The sequence below is a fragment of the Ornithorhynchus anatinus genome, chromosome 17 (assembly GCF_004115215.2).
Source record: "Ornithorhynchus anatinus isolate Pmale09 chromosome 17, mOrnAna1.pri.v4, whole genome shotgun sequence".
NCBI lineage: Eukaryota > Metazoa > Chordata > Mammalia > Monotremata > Ornithorhynchidae > Ornithorhynchus > Ornithorhynchus anatinus.
Window position 1 is genome coordinate 6654634 of NC_041744.1, and position 26049 is coordinate 6680682.

At 45.0% G+C, this 26049-nt stretch overlaps 1 protein-coding gene and 1 non-coding gene across 2 annotated transcripts in view; one reads left to right on the top strand and one right to left on the bottom strand.

The window, feature by feature from the left end:
- ULK2 (unc-51 like autophagy activating kinase 2) overlaps window positions 1-15227 on the bottom strand; it is a 57321-nt gene extending 42094 nt beyond the window's left edge. Inside the window, exons 1-3 of the mRNA XM_029082218.2 lie at window positions 15050-15227; window positions 12559-12651; window positions 11480-11521 (exon numbers count right to left, since the gene is read on the bottom strand). Coding sequence (XP_028938051.1) covers window positions 11480-11521; window positions 12559-12651; window positions 15050-15139 — 225 coding nt within the window. The 5' untranslated portion in view covers window positions 15140-15227. The remainder of the gene's footprint in view (window positions 1-11479; window positions 11522-12558; window positions 12652-15049) is intronic.
- Window positions 9234-9371, top strand: LOC114818074. Its single transcript, XR_003765895.1, has one exon. It is a non-coding gene; the product is annotated as a small nucleolar RNA SNORA7 (small nucleolar RNA).
- Window positions 15228-26049: the final 10822 nt, after the last annotated feature.

The following is a 26049-nucleotide window of genomic DNA, read 5'->3' on the forward strand; positions in this document are numbered from 1 at the left end:
TATACTTAGGTTCTGTTTTCCAGTGCTATTTTTTTTTATATCTCTGTACCTTAAATCACATGCCGCTTTCTACTTATGGATTCTGAAGGGAGCTCATCACCGGTGCTGCTTAAGAAATAATTTGGGAGGCAGACGCACCAAAAGACAAAGCTAAGGGAAGTCATAAATAGAAACGGAAAGAGGTGGAACCCAAAACAGAATCAAGAACAAAGGACTTGCTCATAACAGTGGGTCACTAAGGAAAAACAGAAACTTTTAAGGGGGCGGTAGAACAGCCCAAGAGTGGCATCCAGAATTGGAAGAGAGGTTGGATCTTGCCACTGGTTCCAAACTCTGAAGACCAGTACTGCTCTATTGTACCTTTTGGGATACAACTGTGAATAGTGGTTGAACAACTGAAACTGGAATGATAGAGACCAGATGGCTGTGGAATAGCAGAGAGCGGTGAGAAACTTGTGCCCCAAACTTCCATTCTAAACAGTCCCCAAAACCAGATTCAAATTTCCACTTTTATAGTCAAAACAGGGATACGTTATCTGTGTTAATAATCCCTATAAAAACTACAGGCTAGCATTCTAATATTAATGTCTAGGTTTTTGGGACAGGTTCAAAGCACTTAGCTCAAGATGAGAGCATTACTGATCTCTCATGCAAAGCTTATTGGGAGTCTTTTAAGCCCTCTTTAAAAGAGTGAAGCTATCTCCACAAGGTCAATTTCCTATACCACACCCTAATAAGCAATATAAACTTTTGGCTGTAACAATTCGGAAAGTCCATAGCAGAAGAAGCAGTCACAGTACAAGCCAAGAAAGGATTTCCAAATGCACAGCAAAGAGTTTCAATAAATACAAATAACCCACAGATAGAAAAAAAAAAAAGAAAGCAGCATGGCCTAGGGGATAGAGCACGGACCTGGGAGTCTAAAGGACTTGGGTTTTAATTCTGAGTCCACCACTTGTCCGCGGCCTGACCTTGGGTGAATCACTTAATTTCTCTGTGCCTCAGTTACCAGATCTGCAAAATGGGGATTAAGACTGTGAGCCCCAATTGGGACATGAACTGTGTTCAACCTGATTATCTTTTATCATAGGAAGCACTTAAATACCATAAAATACATGTATATTTATATATATACATATATATATATGTCATGGAACTGGAATCTCAATGTGGTTGGAGAAGAGGATGGGATAGCTTTGTTCTTACAAAGAAGTAGAACACAAAAGCAGGTAGTCAGCTCAACCAATTGTAAACCATGTCAAAGCCACTGATTTCATTTTGAACAGGTTCATTCAATGAGAGTTAACTTCATATTATTGAATATCCACTGTGTTCCGGATTTAGTAATGGGCTCTGTGGGGCATTACAAAGATTTGAGCTCATTCCCTCCTTCTCCCTGGCCGTCCCTCAAGAGGAGGTCAGCCTGTACCTCTGTCTCCACCTCTTCTCATCTTCCCTCCATGAACACCATCTTCAACCACTCACTCCCCCCCACCCCAAAGTTATTTGTTAAGCACTGTACCCAACACTGTACTAAGAACAGGAGTAAATACAAAATAATCAGATTGGACTCAGTTCCTGTCCCACATGGGGCTCACAATCTAAAAAGGCGGGATTAGAATTTAATCCCCATTTTAAAGTTGAGGAAATAGGCACAGATAAAATAAGTAACTTGCCCAACGTCACACAGCAGACAAGAGGCCGAGTCAGGACTAGAACCCAGGTCCTCTGATTCCCAGGCCTGTGCTCTTTCCATCAGGCTATGCTTCTTCCCTTGGCTTACAGTGGGCCAAGCACTGTGCAGTGCACTGGGGAAGAGATAAGCTAGTCACTTTTCAAAGGCTCCTTCCCTCGAGGCCAATGATTAGGTTCAAGTCTCCCCAGTTTTAAAAAACGAAACAAAAAATACTTCTCTGGATCTCCACACCCTCTAGCTATTTCCCATCTCTTTGCTCCTATAATAATAATAGTGGAATTTAAGGGCTTGTGTCAAGTACTGTACTTAACATTGAGCTACAATATAATCAGATCCCACATGGGGCTCACAATTTTAGTCAGAGGGACAGCATGTTTTGAATCCCCATTTAGCAAATGAGGGAACTGAGGTCCAGAGAAGTTGACCTGCCCAAGGTGTCACAGCAGACAAGTGGCGGAGATGGGATTAGAACCCAGGTCCTCTGACTCCCAGGCCCGTGCTCTTTCCACTAGGCCATGCTACTTCTCCTATGCCTGTCCAAATTCCTCAAGAGGGTTGTATACACCCAAGGACCTCACTTTCTTCTTGACTTACACCCATTTGGCTTCTGCCCTCTTTGCTCCACTGAAGTCACATTCTCCAATGTCACCAGTAACCTTCTCCACACCAACTCTAATGGGCTCTATGCTATTCTAATTCTCCTTTTCCCCTCATTTACCTTCAATACTGCTGACCACTCCCTTCTCCTGAAAACATTATTCAATCTCGGTTTTACTAGCACAATTCTCTCCCAGTTCTCCTCCTACCTCTCTATCCACACCTTCTAAATCTCTTTCACTGTTTTTTTTCCTGCCTCTCAGGCCTTAAAATAGGGTGCCCTTCAAGGCTCAGAGTTCCCTACTTTTCTCACTTGATGGTCACTTGTTTGAGAAGTTTATCCCCTCTGATAGCTTTTGGTACCACTTCTATGCAGGGGACCCCAAAATTTACATCCCTAGCCCCAACTCTGACCTCTTTTGGAATCTCCCATTTTCTCTTGCTTCCAAAACATCTCCACATATGGATATCTACCCGGTACCTCAAGCTCTCTATCTGAAATACTCATCTTCCCTTCCAAACCCATCCCTCCAGATAGTTTTTCTGGCCCAGTTTTGGGTTTGCCACAAAACCCATCCAGACTTTTTTCTACAACATATCCCAGATCTGCCCTTTCCTTCCCATTCAAATGACCACTCATCCAGGAACTCATCTGGCCCAGACTATTCTATCAGCCTTCACACTTTGCTCTCCTACCTGGATCATTTGTTTACAACATTCTGCACAAGTCTCTCCGCTCCTCAAAATTTCCAGTGGACGCAAACATTCTTTTCTACATCACGTGCACACTCCTAAACCTTGGATTAAGGCTCTTTCTTACTCAACAGTTCTCCTTTCCCACTTCACCCCTAATCGCACTCTTCATTCCTCTCAAGCCAATGTGCTCACTGTATCTCATTTTGAACTCTTCCCTCTCCAATCCCTGGCTCACACCTTACCTCTTGCCTGGAACTCTCTCTCCCTTCAAATCCACCAAATCACAGGTCTCCCCATCCTCAAAACCTTCTTGAAAACCCACCTCTTTTAGGGGCATTCCTCGACTGTGCTCATCTTCCCAGGTCACATCAAACAACAACTGCTTTTAGCCCATGTTTATTCACCTACCCTTAGAATTTTCGCAGGAATGTAACTAAGCTGAATTTACTCATCATCATCAATGGTATTTACTGAGCGCTTACTGTGTGCAGAGTACTCTTCTAAGCACTTGGAAGAGTACAATGCAATAGAGTTGGCAAATACACTCCTTGTCCATAACGAGTTTAGAGTCTAGAGGGGAAGAGAGACACTAATATCAATAATTTCTATTATGCCATTGATAGATATGTACATAAGTGCTGTAGTGCATACTCTTATTCATCTATTTCCATACTTCTATTATTAACGGCCATGGTATCTGATAATGGCTTACGTCTGTCAGGCCCTTCCATTATGCTATAAGCTTCATGTTGGTGAAGAAAATTCCTCAATTGGATTCTCCAAGGGCTTAGTATAGTGCTCTTCAAATAGTAGGTATTCAATAAATATTAACTGATTGAAGTGGGAAAGACACAAATGGTCATCACACAAAATGGACAATTTTCAAAAGAGACAGAGGTAAAGATAGCAAAGCCTGGTGCAGGCAATAGAACAATTTATCCCATTTATCTACAGATGAAAAGTCAGTGTGGGTTAGCCATTTTCTGAACCCTAAGAACTGACTATATTTTTAGCTGCTTAGCTCTTCAAAATTTTGTTTAAACAAAATTGCATGCTTTACCCCACTCCAGGGACCCTAGTTCAACATACTCTATAAATTCATATGAGCTATTTCTCACGACCTAGACAACGTTCAGGAGCCCAAGTAAATCTGAGCTCTAATAAGAGGCTAAGTGAAAAGCACACTTGAATCTTGTCATTTACAGATGGATTATTTTATGCTACATTTCAAAGAAAAGTTTTAGACACACTTAAATCTCTTGGTCATTATTTTAAAAAAAGAGAATAGGTACTTGAAATAGTAATAAAACCTGCATCCCAAACTACTATTTAGCAAGCCTATTGTCTTTGCTATTTCTTAAAAAAAAAGCTAATAGAAAACTCCACTCTATGTTAATCTTTTCTTTATCAATCAGTGATATTTACTGAGTGCTTACTTTGGGCAGAGCACTGTTCCTAGTGCTTGGGAGCATACAAGAGAATTAGCAGTCACGTTCCCTAAGGGAATAAATAACTTTTCAAGGATTAAGAGCCTGCTGAAATTTTTCTTGTTCGAATTTGCTCGGGCATGTCACACTTAATCTGGTGGATGGGCTGCATTCTCACATTTTCAGAGCTGGAAAATTACAAAGTTGCAAAAGTTTTTTTTACTAACGATACACTATTAAATATAACACAAGGGAATGAAGTTTGGGAATGAGCCATGTTATGTTCTTGCAAGTATACTACGTGGGGAATTTCAGGGCAGTGGTCCAAGGTAAGGGGGGAAAAGGTCAGGAGAGGACCAGACACACACCAGGGTGAGCCATCAGCTCGATGGACAGCAGCAGGAGATGTGAGAGAAACTGCTACTCCTCCCCAAACCCTGCCAAACAGCCCAACTCCCTGCCCTGAGCTAAAGAGCTGGCTAGAGGCTGTTCCTCCCTAGGGATGGGGGAATCCCTGGCAGGGTGCTCCCCAGGACCCAGAAAACCTGCAGCAATGAGCCCTCCTCAAGCTGGAGATGTCAGAGGTGAGGGGCTGGTGTTCCACCTGGTCTTCCCCCTTGCATTTCTCTGCTGAAGCTGAGGGTGGATGCAGACCCTCTCGCCACAGGCTGTGGGTAGCCTGTGGGGCCATGAGCTTGACTTGCCTGACCTACACAATTTGCCCAGACGAAAGGAAAGTGGGCCATATTCCCTCCCTCTCCCTCCCCTTATCTATCTCTCTGGACCAATGAAACACTAAGTAAAGTGCCACATCAATTACAAACTGTCAGCTCCTTGTGGGCAGGGAGTGGGTCTATTTGATTATACTGCACTTTCCTAAGTGCTTAGTACAGTGCTTTGCAAACAGTAGGCACTCAAAAAATACGATTGATTAGGCTCTTCCAGACAGGTCTTCCCCTATGTAGAACTCCATCCCTCACACATCCAACTGCCCTCGCATCTGGAGACACCACTGCCCTTTCAGTTCCTCTCTTACATTCTTCCTTTATCAGAAAAATGTACAGCACACTAAACTAACAATTATTTGCACCAGGAGGGGCATTCACACTGATCATGAGGAATAGATAAAACACAGATACACACACACCCTTTAAGGGAGGTTCCTGAATCAGCTGTGGCTCCACTAACACTAGCTTAGTTTGGCTCTGCCACTATCAGAACCACAGTGGACATGCAGAGGCACAGACGGCTTGGGTGGCCCAGCAACTAGGCTAGTTGCCGAGAACACAAGGAAGGAGAGCAGATCCTGAACAGTGGGACCGCCGTCTGGATTTGGGGTTCGGAGAAAGAGTCAGAAGGAAGGGAAAAAAAGGTTAGATGGGAAAGGAAGAGGAGAGGTCGAGGGTCACAATGGAGTTGCCTGCAGAATGAGGGATGTGGTGGGGGAATTGTAGGATCAGAACAGAAAAGAAGCCTAGTGGAAGGAGCCCTGGCCTTAATTGGGATCCTGGCTCTGCCAATTGCCTGCTGGGTGACCTTGGGCCTCAGTTTCCTTACCTGTAAAATGGAGATTAAATAACTGATCTCCCTCCTACTTAGACTGTGATCCCCACATGGGACAAGGACTGTGTTTGATCTGTTATCTTACATCTACCCCGGTGCCTTGTACAATATACACAGTAAGCACTTAGCAAATATTTCAACTTTTAACAAAATGTCACTTTTATTATTATTATTAATGGCCACCTGGGGTAAAAAAAAAAACCCAACAAAAAACCTTGCAGGAATGGGGGTGGGACCGCTGCTGTAGCGCTTTTAAATGCCTGGCCATTCTGCTGAGACCAGATGGTGTAGATTTAGGGGTGGGGGAGGAGGGGAGGGTAATGCAGAAGGCCGGTGACAGGACAAACCATTTCAAACTAAAGTGGCAGGAGGCAGGCTGGCTCGCTCTGCAGCCCGAGAAGGGTGAAGGCAAGCCCACAGGGCTTGGGGCCTGGCGGGCGGCCGCATCCTGGAAGAGCCCGAGCAGCAGGAGCTGCCGGTGCCCTGCTGGTGCGCCGTTCCCGATGGGTCGGTTTCCTTCCACCCTGGGATCCTGGTGGGTGGCAAGGGAAGTCAATCGAGTTGGCCAGAGGCAGTGAATGGGGTAAGGAGGGAGTAGTTTCAAACCCGCTTGGATTATACCCATAATTTATTTTAATGTCTTGGAGGGGAGGGAACGGGTCAACCAACGTTGTACTGTACTCTCCTAAGCAATTAGTTCAGTGCTCTGCACATAGTAAGGGCACTGACTGAACATCTGAAATGTAGAGAATCAGAAATAAATTTTAACTTCAAGTTCCTGCTTAAAATAATTCCACCTCGAACCCATGGTGACGTGTGTAGCTTTAAGGTCCTGTCTAACTGATTAATCAGTGTGAAGGCAGGTTTTTCTTTTTTTTTAACATAATTTGTTTGTTATGATCCTCTCAGAACAGAAAAGAACATGATGAGATTACAGCTCCTTTTGATTTATGCTGCTCAGTACTGTCCATTTTAGAGCCAGCCTCCCTGTTTAGTTTTCTCCTATGTGAACACTACAGCAGCTGACATCCACCTAAAGAAGATTAAACATTTGCTACCAAGCTCAGGCTAAATGTCAGCTGACATCTGACTACAAGATCAGATAGCATGCACACTGCCAATTATTCATACAAAAGAAGAATCAACACTGGCAATCTACTATAAAAGCATGGAGAGCCACTTTCTGCTAGTTAAATGAGGTACTTAATATAATAAGGAATTACAACTCTGAAAAGGATATTAAGTGATGCTTGATTGCTTTTTAAATAATTGCTACCATACAATAGGCTTGCCTTGAACACATATAGATGATTCCCCCATCACACAAGCTATCAGTTGATCCCAAAACAAAATGACATTTTCTTGGGGGTGGGGGCCCAAAAGCCATTCCTAACAATTCCACTCTATTGGGCCAAAGTAGCCTTAATTTTGAATCCCCTTCTGGGACTACCATATTAAGGTTTAAAGGGCCTTTAATCAAAGGGTCCCTTGAAGTCCTTTACAAAAGCCCAAAAAGCCTCTCAAATCAATTTGCATCCAATTTACTCCCCATCTAAGAGGTCAGCTGTATAGTGACTAAGAATACTTCAAATAACTGATATTAAAAATTCAGCTTTCTGAGCATGCTTTTTATTCAGGCTTTGCCCTGTGGTTCATTTTTAGACCATGACTCTTTCAATACATGTTTCAAAAATGTCTGATATTCTTATTTTAGAGGCTGATCTTTTTCACAATAAAGTCACATCCTAAAGGTAAAAGTTAGGAGATTTTCTTTTGTTAGAAGGAAAAGTATTTCCAGGTGAAAAAACATATTTATCACCTATCTATGGTAAAAGATCACCTGTGACTCTGTAGAGAAGTGATAAATTTTTAAAATTAAAAAGTTAAAAATCACATTCCTTTTTGTGGTAAAAGAGAGATGAAGGGCTTGAGAGGGTTCCAAGAAGAACCACTGAGGATGAACAAGATCGGATTTCTAACAAAGGGCTAAGGGAGCTGAGATTTGGATTTAAGATGAAATCATTGAGGAAACAAATGCCTTCAGGAACACAAAGGACTAGTCTCTGTGACTGGTGAGACTACTTGAACAGGCAAGGAAGATATTTAAACTACAATATGAGGAATTTAAGTTACCTCTGGAAGCAAAATTCTGTGACACAGGGATGCTGGATATTAGAATGGGTTTCTGAAGGAGGTAATGATGATGATGATGATAATGATAACAGTATTTGCCAGACACTATATGCCAAACACTGAGGTAGATACAAAATAATTAGGTCAGATGCAGTCCCTGCTCCATATGGGGACTCACAGTCTAAGTAGGACAGACAGTATGTCTTGAATTCCCATTTTACAGATGAGGAAACAGAGCCAGAGACAAGAAGTGACTTGACCAAGGTCACAGAGCTGGCAAGTGGCAGGGCCAGGATTAGAATTCAGGTCCTCTGATTCTAGACCTATACTCTAGGTCACTCTGCTTCTCTACCCAAACTCAATCAATCCCTAATATTTTAATGAGTCCCCACTCTCAAAAAGTTTACAATCTCGTGGAGGAGTTGGGGGTCACAAAATGATTTTCAAATAGTGGGAGCAGGAAGGCAGGAAGAAGGGCAAGGACATAAGAGTCAGCAGTAAGAATATGGTAGGAAGAAAGATTTGAATAAATAATTGCGAGTGGTAGGGGTGGCTGCTGGCTTGACTTCGGGTGTAGGGAATTAATCGGGAGAAGCTTGCTGGAGAAGGTGGCATTTTAAGAAGGCTTTGAAGCAGGGGGGAGCTGAGCTCTGGTGGATTTGGAGGGGCTCAGTGTGTGTGTAGGGGGCAAGGGGAGGAAGAAGCTTTAAGTCGCAGAAACCCTTAAAAGTCAAACATACGCTACTGAGAGATGGGTTTCGGTTGCACTGCCGAGAAGGGAGAAGACATACCAGAATGTGAACTGACAGTGCTTTACACTTTTGTGCCCATCTGCAAGGAGAGGATTACAGGAATACAGCAAACAAAGGATCAGCCCAGCACACTGACAACTCCCATTATAAGGAAGATTCTTTAGGTTCTTTAACCCAAGCCCAGTTTTGAATCAATCAAAGGTATTTATTGAGCGCTTACTAGACTAAGTGCTTGGCAAAGTACAAAACAAGAGAGTAATCCCTGCCACAAGGAGTTTACAGTCTACATTATAACAAGGTAATATGAGAGCAATACTGTAATAGAGAAAGAGCCCATTCAAAGCATTTCATAAGCCCATAAATCTTGAATTCCTCTCAGGGTCGCACCTGGAGAGTTCCCTGTACTCTACCAGTCTCGACTACAGGAGGAAGAGTCAAGTAGAGGCAGACCCATTCCATTTCTAGCTTGGGCAGTGGCTAGCGGGTGGAAGGCAATCTGCTACAAGTCAAAACTCACCCTTGCTGGGCAACAGTGGCATGGGAGAGAGTTGAGGGTGGAGACTCAAGTTTGCTGCACAGAAGGCAGCAAAGGTAAACCACTTCCGGATTTTTACCAAGAAAACTCTATGGATACACTACCAGAGTGACTGCAGATGGACCACGGGGCGTTCTTGGAAGGATGTGTCCGTGGTATCGCTATGGGTCGGAAACGACTCGACAGCATAAGACAAATAAATCTTGAAATATCACAGGTTCCCATATCCTTGAGAGACCAGGGGCTTAGCCAATGGGATCTATGATACTGCCATAACGCTGTCGGCCAGGGCCACCGTTAGATGATCATTTCAGAATCAACATGCACCCGCAGTGGTGCCTGGAGAACTGTTACAGGAGAGCACTGGAATTACGGATACTCTTTGGCTCCTAGTCACCTTTGGTATCACCTATTTAATGTATCTTAACAGGGTTTCCCTATACTGTCATCCCTTGCTAGGATACGACATCACCAAGAGATATGTCATATTAAACAAGCAGAAGATCACCAAATTGTATATTCCATTTGTAGGCCAACCCACTTTTCAGCAGGTTTCCCAAAGATCAGGACTTCACTTCCAGTAATGTTCACGTGTTACATCACGTCAAGGATGTTCTCATCCCCGCCCCCCACCCCCACCACTTGCTCAGGAATATACAGTGGCACTTTCTCCCTCTCCAAGCACAGCTGTTCCTTTTTAATTAAAGGTACAGCTTAGTGACGAGGCGAAATATCTTCTCAAACTGTAAATGATGCTCTGATCATACCATCTCATGACTAACATTTACTACACTGACGTCTTTCCCGGCTGTCTAGAAAAGCATGGAATCAAGTTTCTAGCTAACCTTTATGTTAGGGAAAGCTTGACTGATCTTGTCTATTAGGATTTAGAGACGCCTAATGGGAGGCTGGTCCAAGTAATGGAGAGAAATGTCACTGGATAATTGACATCTTCAAATATCTCTCGATCAAATTTCCTTAAGCTATAACATCATCCTTTCAAAAAAAACTGGATACTTCAAAAATATGGAGTAACACCAAACTGTCTGCAGAACTGATAAATTGATAAAGGAGAAGCAACATAGTCTAGTAGGTAGAGCACAGGCCTGGGAGTCAGAAGGACTTAAATTCTAATCCCAGCTCTACCACATGTCAGCTGAGTGACCTTGGGCAAGTCACTTCACTTCTCTGTGCCTATTTCATCATCTGTAAAATGGGGATTAAGACTGTGAGCCCCATGTGGGACACAGACTGTGGCCAACCTAATTAGCCTGTACCCCAGCATAAGCGCTTAAATACAAAAAAAACCAACAAAAAAAAGTGATCGATGCAAAATAATAGTTTAAAGTTGCTTCTGCCACCATTTCCTAAATTGTTAGGAAACTCAGGAAAGCTTCCTCATTGTGCTTTCTAAATGCAGGCTCTGGAAGTCATACTTACCAAATGATACACTCTCCACCTCACATGCAATTATCACCACTTCCTAGAATCCCATCAAACTGGGAAATTAGGAGTTAATGTTCCTCCCCCAGCCACCGCCATGTGCCATCTGATGCTCTGTCCTCAGAGACTAGGTCAGACTACACAAAACAGTCTCTGGCGAGAAATGAATCCTTTATATTTCAACTTGGAACCGCACAGATTAGGCTAGATTTTTTGCAGGATTCTTCTTTCCTTTCTACGGTTCTTAATTTTTTCAAATGCTTGGAATGGTCTTTTAAAGTACCTTATATATAGGTTTTTAAATCTTGGTTTTCACTACCCCTTCCTCACTTTTCATTTAATATGGAATAATAGATGGGGAGTAGTCATACACTAAGGTAGAGTATTAATGCTTTGGGACATATTTTCCATTTGTTTTAAAAAAATTATAATTTAGCTGTTTATTTCTTCCAGGTCCTGTGTACCCATGTTACTTGTGTGTCTCTCTCCAATTCCCAAACAAGAATTTCATGAAATCTAATTACCCTCTGGAAGGAAGATCTACTGTAATATTCTATTTAAAAACTGAAAATTTCCCTATAAATTGGAATACCTTAAAGAGCCATTAACATTTAAAGGACAACTAATGATAACTTACCTGGACGTCATAAAGGGCCACAATGTTTTCATGCTGAAGTTCCTTTAAAAATAAAATCAGTGTCATAAGTATATTTCAAAATCAGGCACAGCAGAAGTTAACTCACTGCCAAAGGAAGTTAAATGGTATCATTTTCATAAAAATAATTTTATACAATTTAGTTCTAAAAGGATGTTGGGACTATAAGGCTGAAATGCCTTAACTGATGCTTATTGATCATTACTTCATAAAATCCTGTCTGGCATATATAAAACTTTGACTGGACAGAATAAGTGGAGTAAAGTCTTTTCACCACTTATGTTTGAGATTTTATTAGAAAATAAAAATCCTCACAAAGGGAAAACTCCCAAATGTATCAATCATCTAAGTGAAAGCAAACATTAAAAATGCACTGTAGACTGTCTAAAGAGATATAGTCATGGGCTACTTGGACAAGACAGGGTGCCAAAACTTAAAATAAGTGCTTTGAAGATGACATTAGCAATTAGTATGAGTGAAGACAGCTGAGAAAATGGTTGTCAAAGAGCACATTCATTTCTCAAGAATGAAAACCAAAAGCACCTCCAAAGTCTTATCCATTTCTTTTTAGAGTTCCTTCATTTTAGCCCTCAAATTACTGGCTTCATCTTCCTGCGCATGACCAACTGAAGATGCAAACACTGCACAAGAAAAATGGAACAGGCATCCTCTAAAATTGAATATTCTTTCTATTAGCCAGTGTGTTTGCCTTGTCAACAAGAGAGCTGGGAAAAATCGGGGACGACTAAGGAAAAGATGTTTCAATGGGTGCTATTCTCATTATTTAATTGACAAAAATTTAACAAAGCACAATCTCAGTCCCCACTGTAAATTAATCTATACCTTAAAAAAAAATAATCTTTAAATCTGGAATTCACTTATAAGGTAGCAGCAACAGCAAAATTTCCTACATAGCCCTATCAAAAGTAAACAAGCCTTAGCATGCTGCCCAAATTGAAAAGCCACATTCCCAGTGAAGTTTCTCATAGAAAACTGCTCGATTGTATATTTGTCAATTTTATGCATTTTTTAAATTAAAACAAAAAACCAACAGGACATACCTTTAAGATCTTAATTTCCTTTCCAAGCAGTATTTGTGATTTTGATAGGTTTTTCTTATTAATGCTTTTTATAGCAACTTCCCAATCCGTTTTCTGGGGGAGAAGTGAAGGGGGAAAAATATTTTCTTGATTAGATTCATACTGAAACAATTTGCAATTTTCACTAGCAATTTGTCTTGGCAAATCCAATCTCTCTGCTGTGACTTTCACTCAGTAGCACAACCTGACATCTTTACACTGAACAGTTCATAAGGCCCAATTTTTGAGCTTATTTTGAAAAGCTTAAAACTTCAGCATTTTGGGCCTGCTCCAGAGCCAAAACATTTTTCATGCTCCTTCTCAGTCAGAATTTTGGAATCATTCTTCCCTCCCCACCATGCCTGGGAAGGGCGGGGGGGAAACAAAAGTTGTGAGTTGTGGTGTCAATATCTGGGTTATGAGGGAGGCAATGCTGGGAAATGAGACACCTTGCCCTTTTAGAAATCGTTAGCCAGAGGAGTCATGCCAATTTTCCACTGGGTCTGCAATTATCAACATTAAGTGAGATAAACATTGATGCTTAATAAAGGGGTAAAAGCCCAGAGTTCTTAATACTCATTAGCTTCTAAGTGTCTGGAGAGCAACTAGATTCTGAAGAAAGAAATTGTTATCCTATTTATTTTGTATTACCCTCTTTATTTTGTTAATAAGGTGTATATCTCCTTGATTCTATTTATTCTTTGCTGTCTCCCCCGTTTAGACTGTGAGCCCGTAATTGGGCAGGGATTGTCTCTGTTGCTGAACTGTACATTCCAAGCGCTTAGTACAGTGCTCTGCACATAGTAAGCGCTCAATAAATACTACTGAATGAATGAAAGAAAAAAAGATATGCCTTTCCTGTGTGGCACAGATTGAAATCTTGATTAAGAACACTTGGGGAGATTAAAAAGGGAAGGGTGGTTTCCCTCTAGACTGTAAACTCGTTGTGGGCCGGTACCGTGTCTACCAGCTCTGCTGTACTGTACTCTCCCAAGCACTTAGTAAAGTGCCCTGCGTCCGGTAAGTACTCGATAAATATTGATGTGAGGCACACGAGGAACTCACCCTCGAGTTGTTTGTCAGTAGATGGAGCTCTGCCTTTCTCTGACCTGAGCTCTAAATCTCCAGCGAGCCACAAAAAAGCTGACCTACGCACCAGCCATCAGCAATTCCCCCAACCAAATGAGGGGAAGGGTCTTTTCTTAAAGGGACGAATTCAGAGCTTCGGCTGAAGAATTTCAAAATAACACCGGAGGGCGGTGTCTGGCCCGACAGAACAACAGGCCACTGCTTCCAAACTGGGCTATGATACCTACATAATCTGAAAAAAAATCAAAATCAAAACCCAGGGAGGCGTCCAGAGACATCCCACTGGGTGCAAAACTAGGGGCTCTGATATGTCCCGCTTCCTCAACAGTCAGGGCCCAAAGAGGGTTGTCGGGCCACCGGTTCTGCCAACCTTGCATCTCCCCCAGCGCTTAGTACAGTGCCTGGCCCATAGTAAGCGCTTAACAGAAGCATTTCTTAAAAAGAGTCAGATCGGATGTGGGGGGGGGGGGGGAGGGGGAGAAAGAGGACCGAAATACGATTGCACGAAATGTACAGACATCTTGAAAGTTATCACGTCTCGCTCGCTTGGGTCTGGGAGAACCGCAGAAGCCGAGTCTCAGTGGATGTGTTGGGGAAGGGACTGTAAGCCTGTCAAACGGCAGGGACTGTCTCTATCTAATGATAATAATGTCGATATTTGTTAAGCGCTTTCTATGTGCAGAGCACTGTTCTAAGCGCTGGGGGAGATACAGGGTCATCAGGTTGTCCCATGTGAGGCTCACAGTTTTCATCCCCATTTTACAGAAGAGGTCATTGAGGCCCAGAGAAGTGACTCGCCCACAGTCACCCAGCTGACAAGTGGCAGAGCCGGGATTCGAACCCGTGATCTCTGACTCCCAAGCCCGGGCTCTTCCCACTGAGCCACCCTGCTGTTACCGACTTGTTCATTCCAAGCGCTTAGTCCAGCGCTCCGCACATAGCAAGCGCTCAATAAATACTCCTGAATGAATGGGACGTGTGTGAATCTGTGTGCATGTATGTGTGTATGTATGTTTGCCTATGTGTACCTGTGTTTACCTACGTGGGCCTGTGTTTACCTGTGTGTGCGTCGTGTCTGTGTACCTGTCGTGTCTGTGTCCACCTGTGTATGTTTGTGTGGGGTCAGAATCCCTGGACTCTGTGGGCTAGCACTGCCCACCTCCCCCCCCCCACGTCAAAATGTGTTTGTGTTGGGGGGGGTGACACCTTGGGCAGACCCCGGCCTCCTTCCCTCCCTGGCCCAGGGCCGCTGGGGGCAGGGGGGAAGGGGGCGGCCAGCGGGGGTGGTTGCCAACGGCGAGAGCTGCGGGGAAGGGGTGTGTGTGTGTCTGTGTGTCGTGTCGAAGCGCTCAGTACAGCGCCCGCCCCGCCGGCCCCCTTTTACCTTGCGATGCCGGCCTTTGAAGACCACGGCGAAGGCTCCGTGTCCTATGAGGTCCTTCTTGCTGTACTCGAAGTCTCCCACCACCTCCATCCTCTCCCTCCAAGCCCCGGATGGAGGAGAGGGGGCGGCCCCGGGGGGCGCCGTCGGGTTTGTGTTTTTTAAAAGAAGAAAGGAACGGCCGCCACCCGGCCGGGGGGGGGAGGGGGGGAAGGAGAGGAGGGTCTCCGGTTCCCCTCAGCCCAGGGCGCCTCCCGGGGCGGCCGCTCCTCTGCCGCTGCCCCCGGCGGGGGAGGGGCCGGCGGCGGCGGTGGCGGCTCCCATGCTGCGGGGCCTCGCCGGGCACTTGCGGAGCCTTGCTCCCGCTCGGGGAGAAGGACGGGGGGCCGGAGGGAGGGAAGTGGGGACCGGCTGGGGGGGGGAGGAGGGGTCAGCAAGGCCTTCTTCTGCAGCGGCTGCTCCTCATGGTCAGCCTCCCCCCCCCCCGAGGGGGAGGGGGGCTCCTCCGGGGAAGGGCCCTCGAGGACCAGCCGAACCCCGGGGGCGTCACACACGAGCCTCGGGGGCAGCGCGCCGGGCTCCTTCGGGCCAGGGCCCTGCGCCGGCCGCCGTCACTGGGCGCCCCCAGGGCGCCTGCGGGGGCCGCCGCTGCTGCTGCTGCTGCTCCTCCACAGAGGGGTCGGGGGCCTCCTCCTCTCCATGGCCTCTTTCCCCGCCCTCATGGGGGTCTCACTCCCCCGCCCCGCCTCCGGCGTCCACCCTCAGGCGGACGAAAAAAGCCCTGCCCCCGCCTCAGCCGGCGGCTGCGCCGACTGCTGACTCCTCCGCGCCCTGCCGCCCCTTTTTATAAGGCGAATCCCCTCCCTCGAAGCCCCACTCCTTCCGCCCAGGAAAAGAGTCCCCCCTCCTTTCCCGTCTCCGCGTCCGCCGCTGAGGGACGGGCCGAGAGGAGGAGGGCGAAACCACCGGCGGGGGAGGGGGGAAGCCCGGACGGCCGGGACGGTCGCGGGAGGTGAGAGGAACGATCCTCGGGGGCCGGAGGCCGCGTCCCCGCTTCTGAAGGAGACGGCTTCGTCTCCGAGAGGAGGCAAACCGGGACGGCGGGGCCGAGCCGCCGCCATTGGGCGCTTCCCTCTCCCCGCCTCCCCCCGCCGCCGCTCCGGGGTGGAATCTCCCCGGCTCGCGCCGCCCTCCCTCAGTTCGGCCAGCGGGAGGGGGGCGCGCGCCAGGCCTTTCCCTCAGAGCGCTGGGCGGCGAGGTGGTCCTGAGTCCACCTGCAGAGAAGCGCTGTGATTTAATGGAAAGATCCCCGAGCTTGGGAGTCAGAGGTCGTGGGTTCTAATCCTCCCCCCTCCATGTAACAGCTGTGTGACTTTGTGCAATTCACTTCACTAAACCTCAGTTCATTCATTCAACAGTATTTATTGAGCGCTTCCTCTGTGCAGAGCACTGTTCTAAGCGCTGGGGTAGACACAGGGGTAGCAGGTTGTCCCACCTGAGGCTCACAGTCTTCATCCCCATTTTACAGATGAGGGAACTGAGGCACAGAGAAGTGAAGTGACTTGCCCACAGTCACCCAGCTGACAAGTGGCAGGGCCGGGATTCGAACCCATGACCTCTGACTCCAAAGCCCGGGCTCTTTCCACTGAACCACGCTGCTTCTCCATAGTATTTATTGAGCGCTTACTACGTGCAGAGCACTGGACTAGGCGCTTGGAATGGACAAATCGGCAACAGATAGAGACAGTCCCTGCCCATTGACGGCTTACAGTCTAATCGGGGGAGACAGACAAAAATAATAGCAATAAAAGACGGACAGACAAAAACAATAGCAATAAACATTCAGTAGTATTTATTGAGCCCTTACTATGTGCAGAGCACTGTACTAAGCGCTTGGGATGTACAATCCTGGCTCTGCCACTTGTCAGCTGTGTGACTGTGAGCAAGTCACTTAACTTCTCTGTGCCTCAGTTACCTCATCTGTAAAATGGGGATTAACTGTGAGCCTCATGAGGGACAACCTGATTACCCTGTATCTCTCCCAGCGCTTAGAACAGTGCTCTGCACATAGTAAGTGCTTAACAAATACCAACATTATTATTATTACAATTTGGCAACAGAGACAATCCCTGCCCATTGATGGGCTTACAGTCTAAGCGGGGGAGACAGACAAAAACAATAGCAATAAATAGAATCAAGGGGATGTACATCTCATTAACAAAATAAATAGGGTAATAAAAATATATACAAATGAGCAGATGAGCACAGTGCTGAGGGGAGGGGAAGGGAGAGGGGGAGGAGCAGAAGGAAAGGAGGGAAAGGGAGTTTAGCTGAGGGGAGGTGAAGGGGGGGCAGAGAGGCAGCAGAGGGAAAAGGGGAAGCTAAGTCTGGGAAGGCCTCTTGGAGGAGGTGAGCTCTCAGTTACCTTATCTGTAAAGTGGGAATGAAAACTGTATTGAAAACCTTGTATCCCCCCAGCGCTTAGAACAGTGTTTTGCACATAGTAAGTGCTTAACAAATGCCATTATTATTATTATTATTCCCTGGGCCTCAGTTAATAATAATAATGGTGATCAGGTTGTCCCATGTGGGGCTCACAGTTTTTAATCCCCATTTGACAGATGAGTTAACTGAGGCATAGAGAAGTTAAGTAATAATAATAATGTTGGTATTTTTTAATAATGTTGGTATTTGTTAAGCTCTTACTATGTGCCAAGCACTGTTCTAAGCACTGGGGTAGATACAGGGCAATCAGGTTGTCCCAGGTGAGGCTCACGGTTAATCCCCATTTTACAGATGAGGTAACTGAGGCACAGAGAACTTAAGTGACTTGCCCACAGTCAGCTGACAAGTGGCAGAGCCGGGATTCAAACCCATGACCTCTGACTCCCAAGCCCATGCTCCTTCAATTGAGCCACGCTGTTTGCCCAAAGTCACACAGCTGGCAAGCAGCGGAGCAGGGATTCGAACCCATGACCTCTGACTCCCAAACCCGGGCTCTTTCCACTGCACCACACTGCTTCTTAGTTACCTCATGGAGACTGGGAGCCTCAGATGGGACAACCTGATCACCTTGTATCTACCCCAGCGCTTAGAATAGTGCTTAGCCCAAAGTCAGAGCTTAACAAATACCATCGATAGTATTATCAAGAGCCCGGGGTCTGGTAATCCCCACTCAGCACTGAAGAAACAAGGTTCATCACGTTAACTCCTGGAGCAACTTTCCGGCCTAGTGGGAATCAGGAGGCCTGGGTTCAAATCCCACTTGCCTATGATGTGACCTTTAACAAGTTGCTTAATTTCTCTGGCCCTCAGTGTCTTCATCTTTAAAGTGGGGATTAAACACCTGCTGTTCTGCCCCATTAGCCTGTAGGAAGGGGGCTAATGGTATTATCCTCCCCAGTAATTGGCACATAGCAAGATTTTAACAAATATCACACTTAGTATTATTATTATTAGGGGTGAAGGAAGCTTCTCACAAGAGAGAGTGATCCCACCTGTGCTGCTTCCCCAGTAGCTGGGGATGAAGGGAGTAGAATTGGTGTCCCTGGCCCTGAGAGACCCTTGGCGGACATAGACATAGGCATGTCACACACATAGACGTGCCCTTGGGTAGGAGTTTTGCATCTCCTCTTTCCCGAGTCCCAGGCCTCAGAGGGATGATCACGGCCTAGCCAGGGCAAAAGGCCCAGCCTTGCAAGTTAGCAGAGCCTCCCTGCGTCCTGGCTTTAGGGAAAAACAAAAAGGGGCACATCCTGACATGCCAGGGGAACTTTTCAAACTAGGTGTGCCTTTTTGCGACTCTCTTGGGCTTATTCCGAGGACCAGCTAAGATATCAGAATGGCCCCCGGCTGGCAGGTTCTTCCCTGTCTCCCCCGAAGGCTGATGAGAACTGAAAGAGGCCAAGCAAAACTAACAATTTATGCTAATCCTTGCTACATGTGGGAACTTGGGTAGGTTTCCAGTTTTTACCAAAAGGAAACATGGTGATCCCAAGCCCCCTGATTTTCAAGCCCACTAAAGTCCCATTCTCCCTTCTACTGAAACTATGAACCTTGTGTGGGCCAGGGACTGTGTCTGACCTGATAAACATGCATCTGCACCAAGGCTTAGTACAGTGATTGGCAGGCAGTAAGTGTTTAACAAATATAATATAATAATTTTCAAAATGTCAACTTCATACTTGCCTAAGTTAGTAAATAAGTCTATCCCAAGAGGAATCATTATACAACTGCATTTCTAATACAAAGACCAATCAATCATTGGTATTTATTGAGCATTTACTGTGCGCAGAGCGCTGTACTAAGCACTTGGGAGAATACAATAAAACAAAGTTGGTAAACAGATTCTCTGCCCACAAGGAGCAAATGCGGTAAAATTTCACTTCTACAAAACATCATTTGTATTGTCATCCAACTCTTGGCCAGGTAGGTGAAATAATTCAATAGGACTTAATGAGTGTGTGCTGTAGGCAGAGCAGTAAACCAGACACCTGGGAGAGTACAATAAAAGTCAAAGTCACTGCCCCTGTCCTCTAAGATTTTACAATCTCATGAAAATATATGTAGTGGGCCTCCTGTTGACTAGTGTGAAACAGGGACAGATGCCACCAACAGTTTGGAGGGTGAGTTTATGTATTAGGTTATGTTTTCTAAGCTCTCGCTCTCCTAATATATGAATCTGCATCTATTCCCTAATCATGCCTTTAAGTCAACCTTTCCTTTGAAGAAAAAATGGGTTTTGAGACAATCCTAGGGGTAAAGTGACCATCAGTGGTACTGGCAAAATTCTGATCACATCTATGCCTAAGTAGCAAAAGTAGTTTATGTTATTTGAGTTATGCAATGTAACATATCGATGCTGTCAACTGGAACCTTTTTTACAGAAATGTGCAGAATCTAGGACGTGCCCCTTGGTGACCTTCCCCTTTGGCTCCAGAGTCTTTGTTTTTCCCTCACAGGCTCATCTTCTGAACCTCGGGACTTGGTGGAAGATAATCAGGATAGGCCCAATCCTTGTTCCTCAAAGAGCTCACAATTCTAAGTGAGAACGAAATCGGGTATTAAACCCCCATTTTACAGATGAGGAAACTGAGGCACAGAGAAACTAAATGACTTGCCCGAGGTCACACAGCAGGCAAGTAGCGGAACATGTAGCTCATGTCTCTGCTCACTCTAAGTGCTTAGTAAAATCTGATGATGATATTTATAATGAAGAACAGTAGGAAGGAACAGTAAGTACCTTTTAATTCAATTCCCTGAGTATTGAACTTGTACAAGGATACTAAACATACTGAAGTAAGGATAGTTAGTATAGAGGTGAGTAATACCGCCCTCAGAAGGTTTGCATTCTAGACTAGAGAAGCCAAACAATAATTACAAAAAGGAAAGTAGCATAAAGAGGCTTAGTTATTTGCCCTTGATAAAATGAAGTAGTGGCTGAGTTTGGGCATAGATTGATGCCCAAAGGTTTTTTTCCATTGCTCATGGCATAGAAGTGTAATCTGCTCAGAGGCCCAAGGCTGCGGTAGAAACAGAAATAATTTACCCTAATAACTTTGCTGTTAAATAATTTCTTAGATGAATGGTGTAAAATATGTGCTCATTCATTCAGACTTCATAAAATCACTTGGCAATTTTTAAAGTTATTTTAAAATTATTTTCCTCTTATAGTCCTTTTCTTCATCCTACTCTTATTACATTGGAACTCAACTTAGAGACTAGCACCTCGATTCTGGGGCAGCTTGGAAGATGCAGGTTCTGGGGGGAAGAGAATTGATCCTGTCATAGTTCACTGGCACAGCGATGAAATCGGGACTTCCCTGACTGAATTCCAGAGTTTTCCAGCCTGTTTCTAAAATTGGTCAAGGGTAGGAAAGGTCAAAGTTGTCCCAACTCCTTTCTCTTCCACAGGGCACAAGTGAGGTGTAGCTGTAAAGTATGGTAAGCACTCTCCTACCTGCAAATGCTAAGCTGAAGTTCTCATCAGGATGACAGAAACCAATAAATGAAAGGGAAACAGCCAGGTTCCTTCTGTGATACTTCATCCTGGAAACTGAAGGTCTCAAACTCTCTGCCAAATCAAGCTGCATATTATTGTTCCTTTCATTGGATTGCTGTGGTTGCTGTGATTTTATTTAATATATTGACTTGGTTTTATGGTTTGGGCTTTTATTGGCTGTTTCTTTCATTTTATGCCCCACTTCTTCCTTTTCCTCCTTCTTTCCTCTGCTTTTTAAACTGTGAGCCCTCTTGTGAGCTAAGGATCAGATCTAAATTATCATTCTGTGCCTTTCCCTCAACACTTATTACAGAGCTGGAGCAAAGAATCAATCAGTGGTATTTATTGAGCACTTACTTTGGGTAGAACACAATACTTGGGACTTGAGGGAGTTCAATTCGGTAGGTAGACACAATCCCTGTCTTCAAGGAACTTTCAGTCTAGCAGAGAGCAAACATTCAACAAAGAACAATAATTATTATCCTCCCTGCTCAGACACTGATCTCTTCCCCACTGCTTCACCTAACTCTGCCCTTTCTTTACCTCAGGGGCTCACCTACTTCACAAATCCTTCCTAGATTAACCCTCTGTGTTCTAATCATCCCATTAAACCATTAAAACACCCAAAGGCTTGTAAACCCAAATAGTAATGGGAAAATCCAGAACAGAGGCAGCCCATGAGGGTCAGGGACTTTGACTTGAGTAGCTTGTATCCACCAGCTGCTTAGTACAGAACCTGACATGTAGTAATCACTTAGGGAATACCATTAAAAAAAATGAGGTGGTGTTCTGGTTATTGTTAGTCCAGATCGTCTAGCAAAAGGTATTATCATCATTGTCCTCACCAATGGTATTTATTGAGCACTTACTATGTACAAAACAGTGACTAAGTCCTTGGAAGAGTACATGACAACTGAGGTGATGGACACGTTCTCTGCCCACAGTGAGCTTACACAGGAACAAAATCAATTATACCCTGGACTTTATTCTCTTTAGTTGACTCCTCTGGACCAAGGGCAAGTCACCCTTCTCCTTTTTTGCCTCAGTTTCTCCCCCCATGAAATGGGCCAAGTAATACCTCATTATTTGGTTGTTAACTAATAAAACCTTTTGAGTATTAACACTCCGTCGATCCTTTCTGCATGTCATTCCAGTCCGTGTGAAAAACTTCTTCTGAAACACTGCTGTTGGCAGCAATCGTTGCAGACAGGTGTGGTCCTTGGAAGGCCATCCCGGTTAGGTAAGACCTGAGCCGGCAGAGTGACAAAATTCTTACAGGTCGGATGGCAAGTGATTGCCTCCTGTGTGTTTCTGTTTGCTGTACACTCTAGGTCACCTAACAACACAGTTAATCTCTTCTGGGCCTGGGCTTGTATATAGCCAAAGATCACAATGCGTGCTAGCAATAGTGGGGAGTGAAGACTGGGCTGGGTTCATCCCTAACTGTACCCATGGTGCAAAACTCATATCTCGGTCCCTTCCCGACAGCTCTCCAACTTTGAGGAGCCTGTTGACGAGAGTGGGGTCTGATGCCTCTCTTGCTCCATGTGTGCCCCCAGTTACCTAGGCACTCCAGCCAATATCATGCCCAGACCCCTCCCCACAGTGGGGAGTACCACAGTGCCAAAACACCACCCTCAGCCTAGCCATTGTTAAGATGCAGTAGTTTTGAAAGCAATCGGGGCCCCCAGATGTGTAGCTTTTTTAAAATGGCATTTTTTGAGTGCTTGCTCTATGGAAACACTGTACTAGCACTGGAGTAGATACAAGATAATCGTGTTGAACACAGTCCCCTTCCCACATAGGCTTCATAGCCTTAATCTCCATTTTACAGATGAGGTCACTGAGGCACAGAAGAGTTAAATGATCTGCCCAAGGTCACACAGCAGACAAGTGGCGGCACCAGGATTAGAAGCCAGGTTCTCTGATTCCCAGGCCCATGTTCTTTCCACTAGGCCACCCTACTTCTCAAACACTCATCTAGACTATCACCACTCCTTTGTGCGTTGGTCCCATTACCCAGCAATATTCGGAATTGCTATGGGGATGAGCGGGCAAAGCTGGCATGCTCTCACCCCTACCCCACCTAATTACACCTGCTCTTTTATTCATTAGACCGGGGCTCTCTCTGGAGAAGTTAAAACACTTCCCTCATCTTTATTATCACACCATCCCCTTTCTATGCGTTATTAAGGCGCGTTAACCTAATGAGGGCAATTACAAGGACCTTAATGGGGGCCGGCACTAAGGTACCATATCATTACATCTTGGGAAGAGTTACATGAGAACCTGGTAATTGGAGCCCCGTGTTAACTAGATCCACTTGGTGGCCTCACTCTTTTGCCGTATCAGTGGATGCCGTATCAGTGTGTTGTTCACCCATTGCCGCAGAAGGGAAATTCTTTTGAGAGCAATACAGGTGTTACTGTATGTACTGCAGCGGCCACTGAAAACCTGGATCTGACTACCTGGCTTTGTTTTACTAAAGCTTTGCCAGTGGTTGGATTGGTATTTGGCATACAAGAGTGTTTCCAAAACTCAGCATTTTTCCTCCAGAGGAGACTTGAATGCTGAACTAAGGTCAGAACTTTAATTAGTAAGACTAATACATGACTGGATCTGAGGTTAAAACCCTGGGATTAGAGGCCCAGCTGACTGCCCTGGACCACCTTATAACTCCTTATAGCTTCCTGGGAACAACTCCACTCTTTGGAGTCCTTATGACTCCAACTGCAGTGCCCCTGACGACCCAGACATTTAGTCATGGAGGAAAAAAACAAATGGTAATTAAGGGAAATCAGGCCCTAAATCGGGTGAAATCCAGCCCCATTTGTAGCCCTTACTCCTGGTGAAACATTAGGTCAATGACAAGGATGAATGAATATGTTTGCTTGATCAAGTGTGGGGTTCAGAAGGTATCTAGAGACATAATTCTGCTTTTCATCTACCTAATTTCTCTAAACTGAAATTGCAATGCTTTCAAACAGGGTTGTAATAATAATGATGATGATAATGATGATGATGATAATTGTGGTATTTGTTAAGCGCTTACTATGTGCCAAGCACTGTATAAGTGCTGGGGTAGATACAAGATAATCAGAGTCCACATGGGGCTCACAGGTTAAGTAGGAGGAGGTATTGAATCCCCATTTGGCAGATGGGGTAACTGAAGCTAAGAGAAGTTAAGTGACTTGCCCAAGACCCCCTAGCAGGTAGGTCATGGAACCAGAATTAGAACCCAGGTACTCTGACTCCCAAGCCCGTGCTCTTTCCACTAGGCTATGCTGATTGTTATAATCCCAGACCTGGAAATGGAAGCCCCTAAGAGGTCGGTGACTTTCCCATGGAACGGCTTGACTGTCAATACAGGATTCAGCTCCTCACCTTCTCACCTCACCTAACTCTAAGGTAACTGTGTTAAGGATCCAGAAGTGAAGTTCCAAAATAATCTATTTTCATTCAAAGCAAACAGCACATGTGACCACCAAACTGAACTAGAGCCAGCCAGGATGGAAAGAAAAAAGAGAAAACTAAAAACATCAATTGAGGTAGATCACAATCCTAGAGGAATACTAGCCTCTGATGTTCTAAATAAGATCATGAATCAATTGTTTAATATTTATTAAGTACCTATAGTGTGCTGTATGCAGGGCAGAACATATAACTAAGACCCGTCCCCTACCCCCTAGGAACTTGTGTTGGGGTTAGGTGACATTAGGAGATTTTCTTTGATGTCTGTGCAGTTCCTCAGTGAAATCATTTCACTTTTGTTCCACTGCCCCAGCCTGGGTTTGGAGGCAAAACAACGAACAGCTTCTCCAGCCAGTCTCCTAAAAGGATGTTGCTGCCTCTGTGAGGTTTTAGTTAGAGTTCCTTATACAGTCCCATTGCTGGATCTGGCAGCGTGGCCTACTGGATAGAGAATAGGTCTGGGAGTCAGAAGGACCTGGATCCTAATCCTGGCTCTGCCACATGTTTTCTGCATGACCTTGGGCAAGTCACTTCACTTCTCTGTGCCTCAATTCTCTCATCTGTAAAATGAGATTAAGAGTGTGAGCTCCATGTAGGAAAGGGAACTGTCCAACTTGATTTGTTTGTATCCACCCCAGTGCTTAGTACAGAGCCTGGCATGTAGTAAGCACTTAATAAATACCACAGTTCTTCTGATTATGATTGAGTCTAGATGAGAAAATGGTGTACCTCAAATGTGGAGCCTGGGGGGACTCCCAATCCCAAAGCAGAAGAGGCACATTAGGTAACCAAGGAGTTGGGCCTCAAGAACAAGCACAGCCTAGTGGACTATAAACTCCTTGTGGGCAGGGAATGTGTTGACCAACTCTCAATACACGATATTGCCCGGTAAGCGCTCAACATATATGATTGAATGGAAAGAGCACAGGCCTGGGAGTCAGAGGACCTGGCTTCTTAACTTGCTTCTGCCCCTGGCCTGCTGTGTGACCTTAGGTAAATCACATCACTTTTCTGTGCCTCAGTTTCCTCACCTTTAAAATGGGGATTCAATTCCTTTCTCCCTCCTACTTAGACTGTGCGTTCCATGAGGGCCAGGTTTATGTCTGTATTGATTATGTTAAATCTACCCCTGTGCTTGGGACACAGTAAGTACTTAAAAAATACCATTATTCTTTTTATTACTGGCATCCTCTTATCTTCACACCTGACTTAAGCCAACCCTGCAAGTGCAGCATTTTTTATGAAGTTTGTTAAATACTTACTATGTGACAAGCATTGTCATAAGCTGTGGTGTAGATATGTTTTATCAGGTTGGACACAGTCCCTGTCCCACATGAGACTCAAAGTCTAAGTAGAAGGGAATAGAATTTAATAATTTTACAGTTGAGGAAACTGAAGAACAGAGAAGTGAAATGACTTCCCCAAGATCACACGGAAAGGAAGTAGCAGAGGCAGGATTAGAACCCAGGTCCTTTGACTCCTAGGCCCGTGCTCTTTCCACTAAGCAACACTACAGTGTGGGTACAACTCT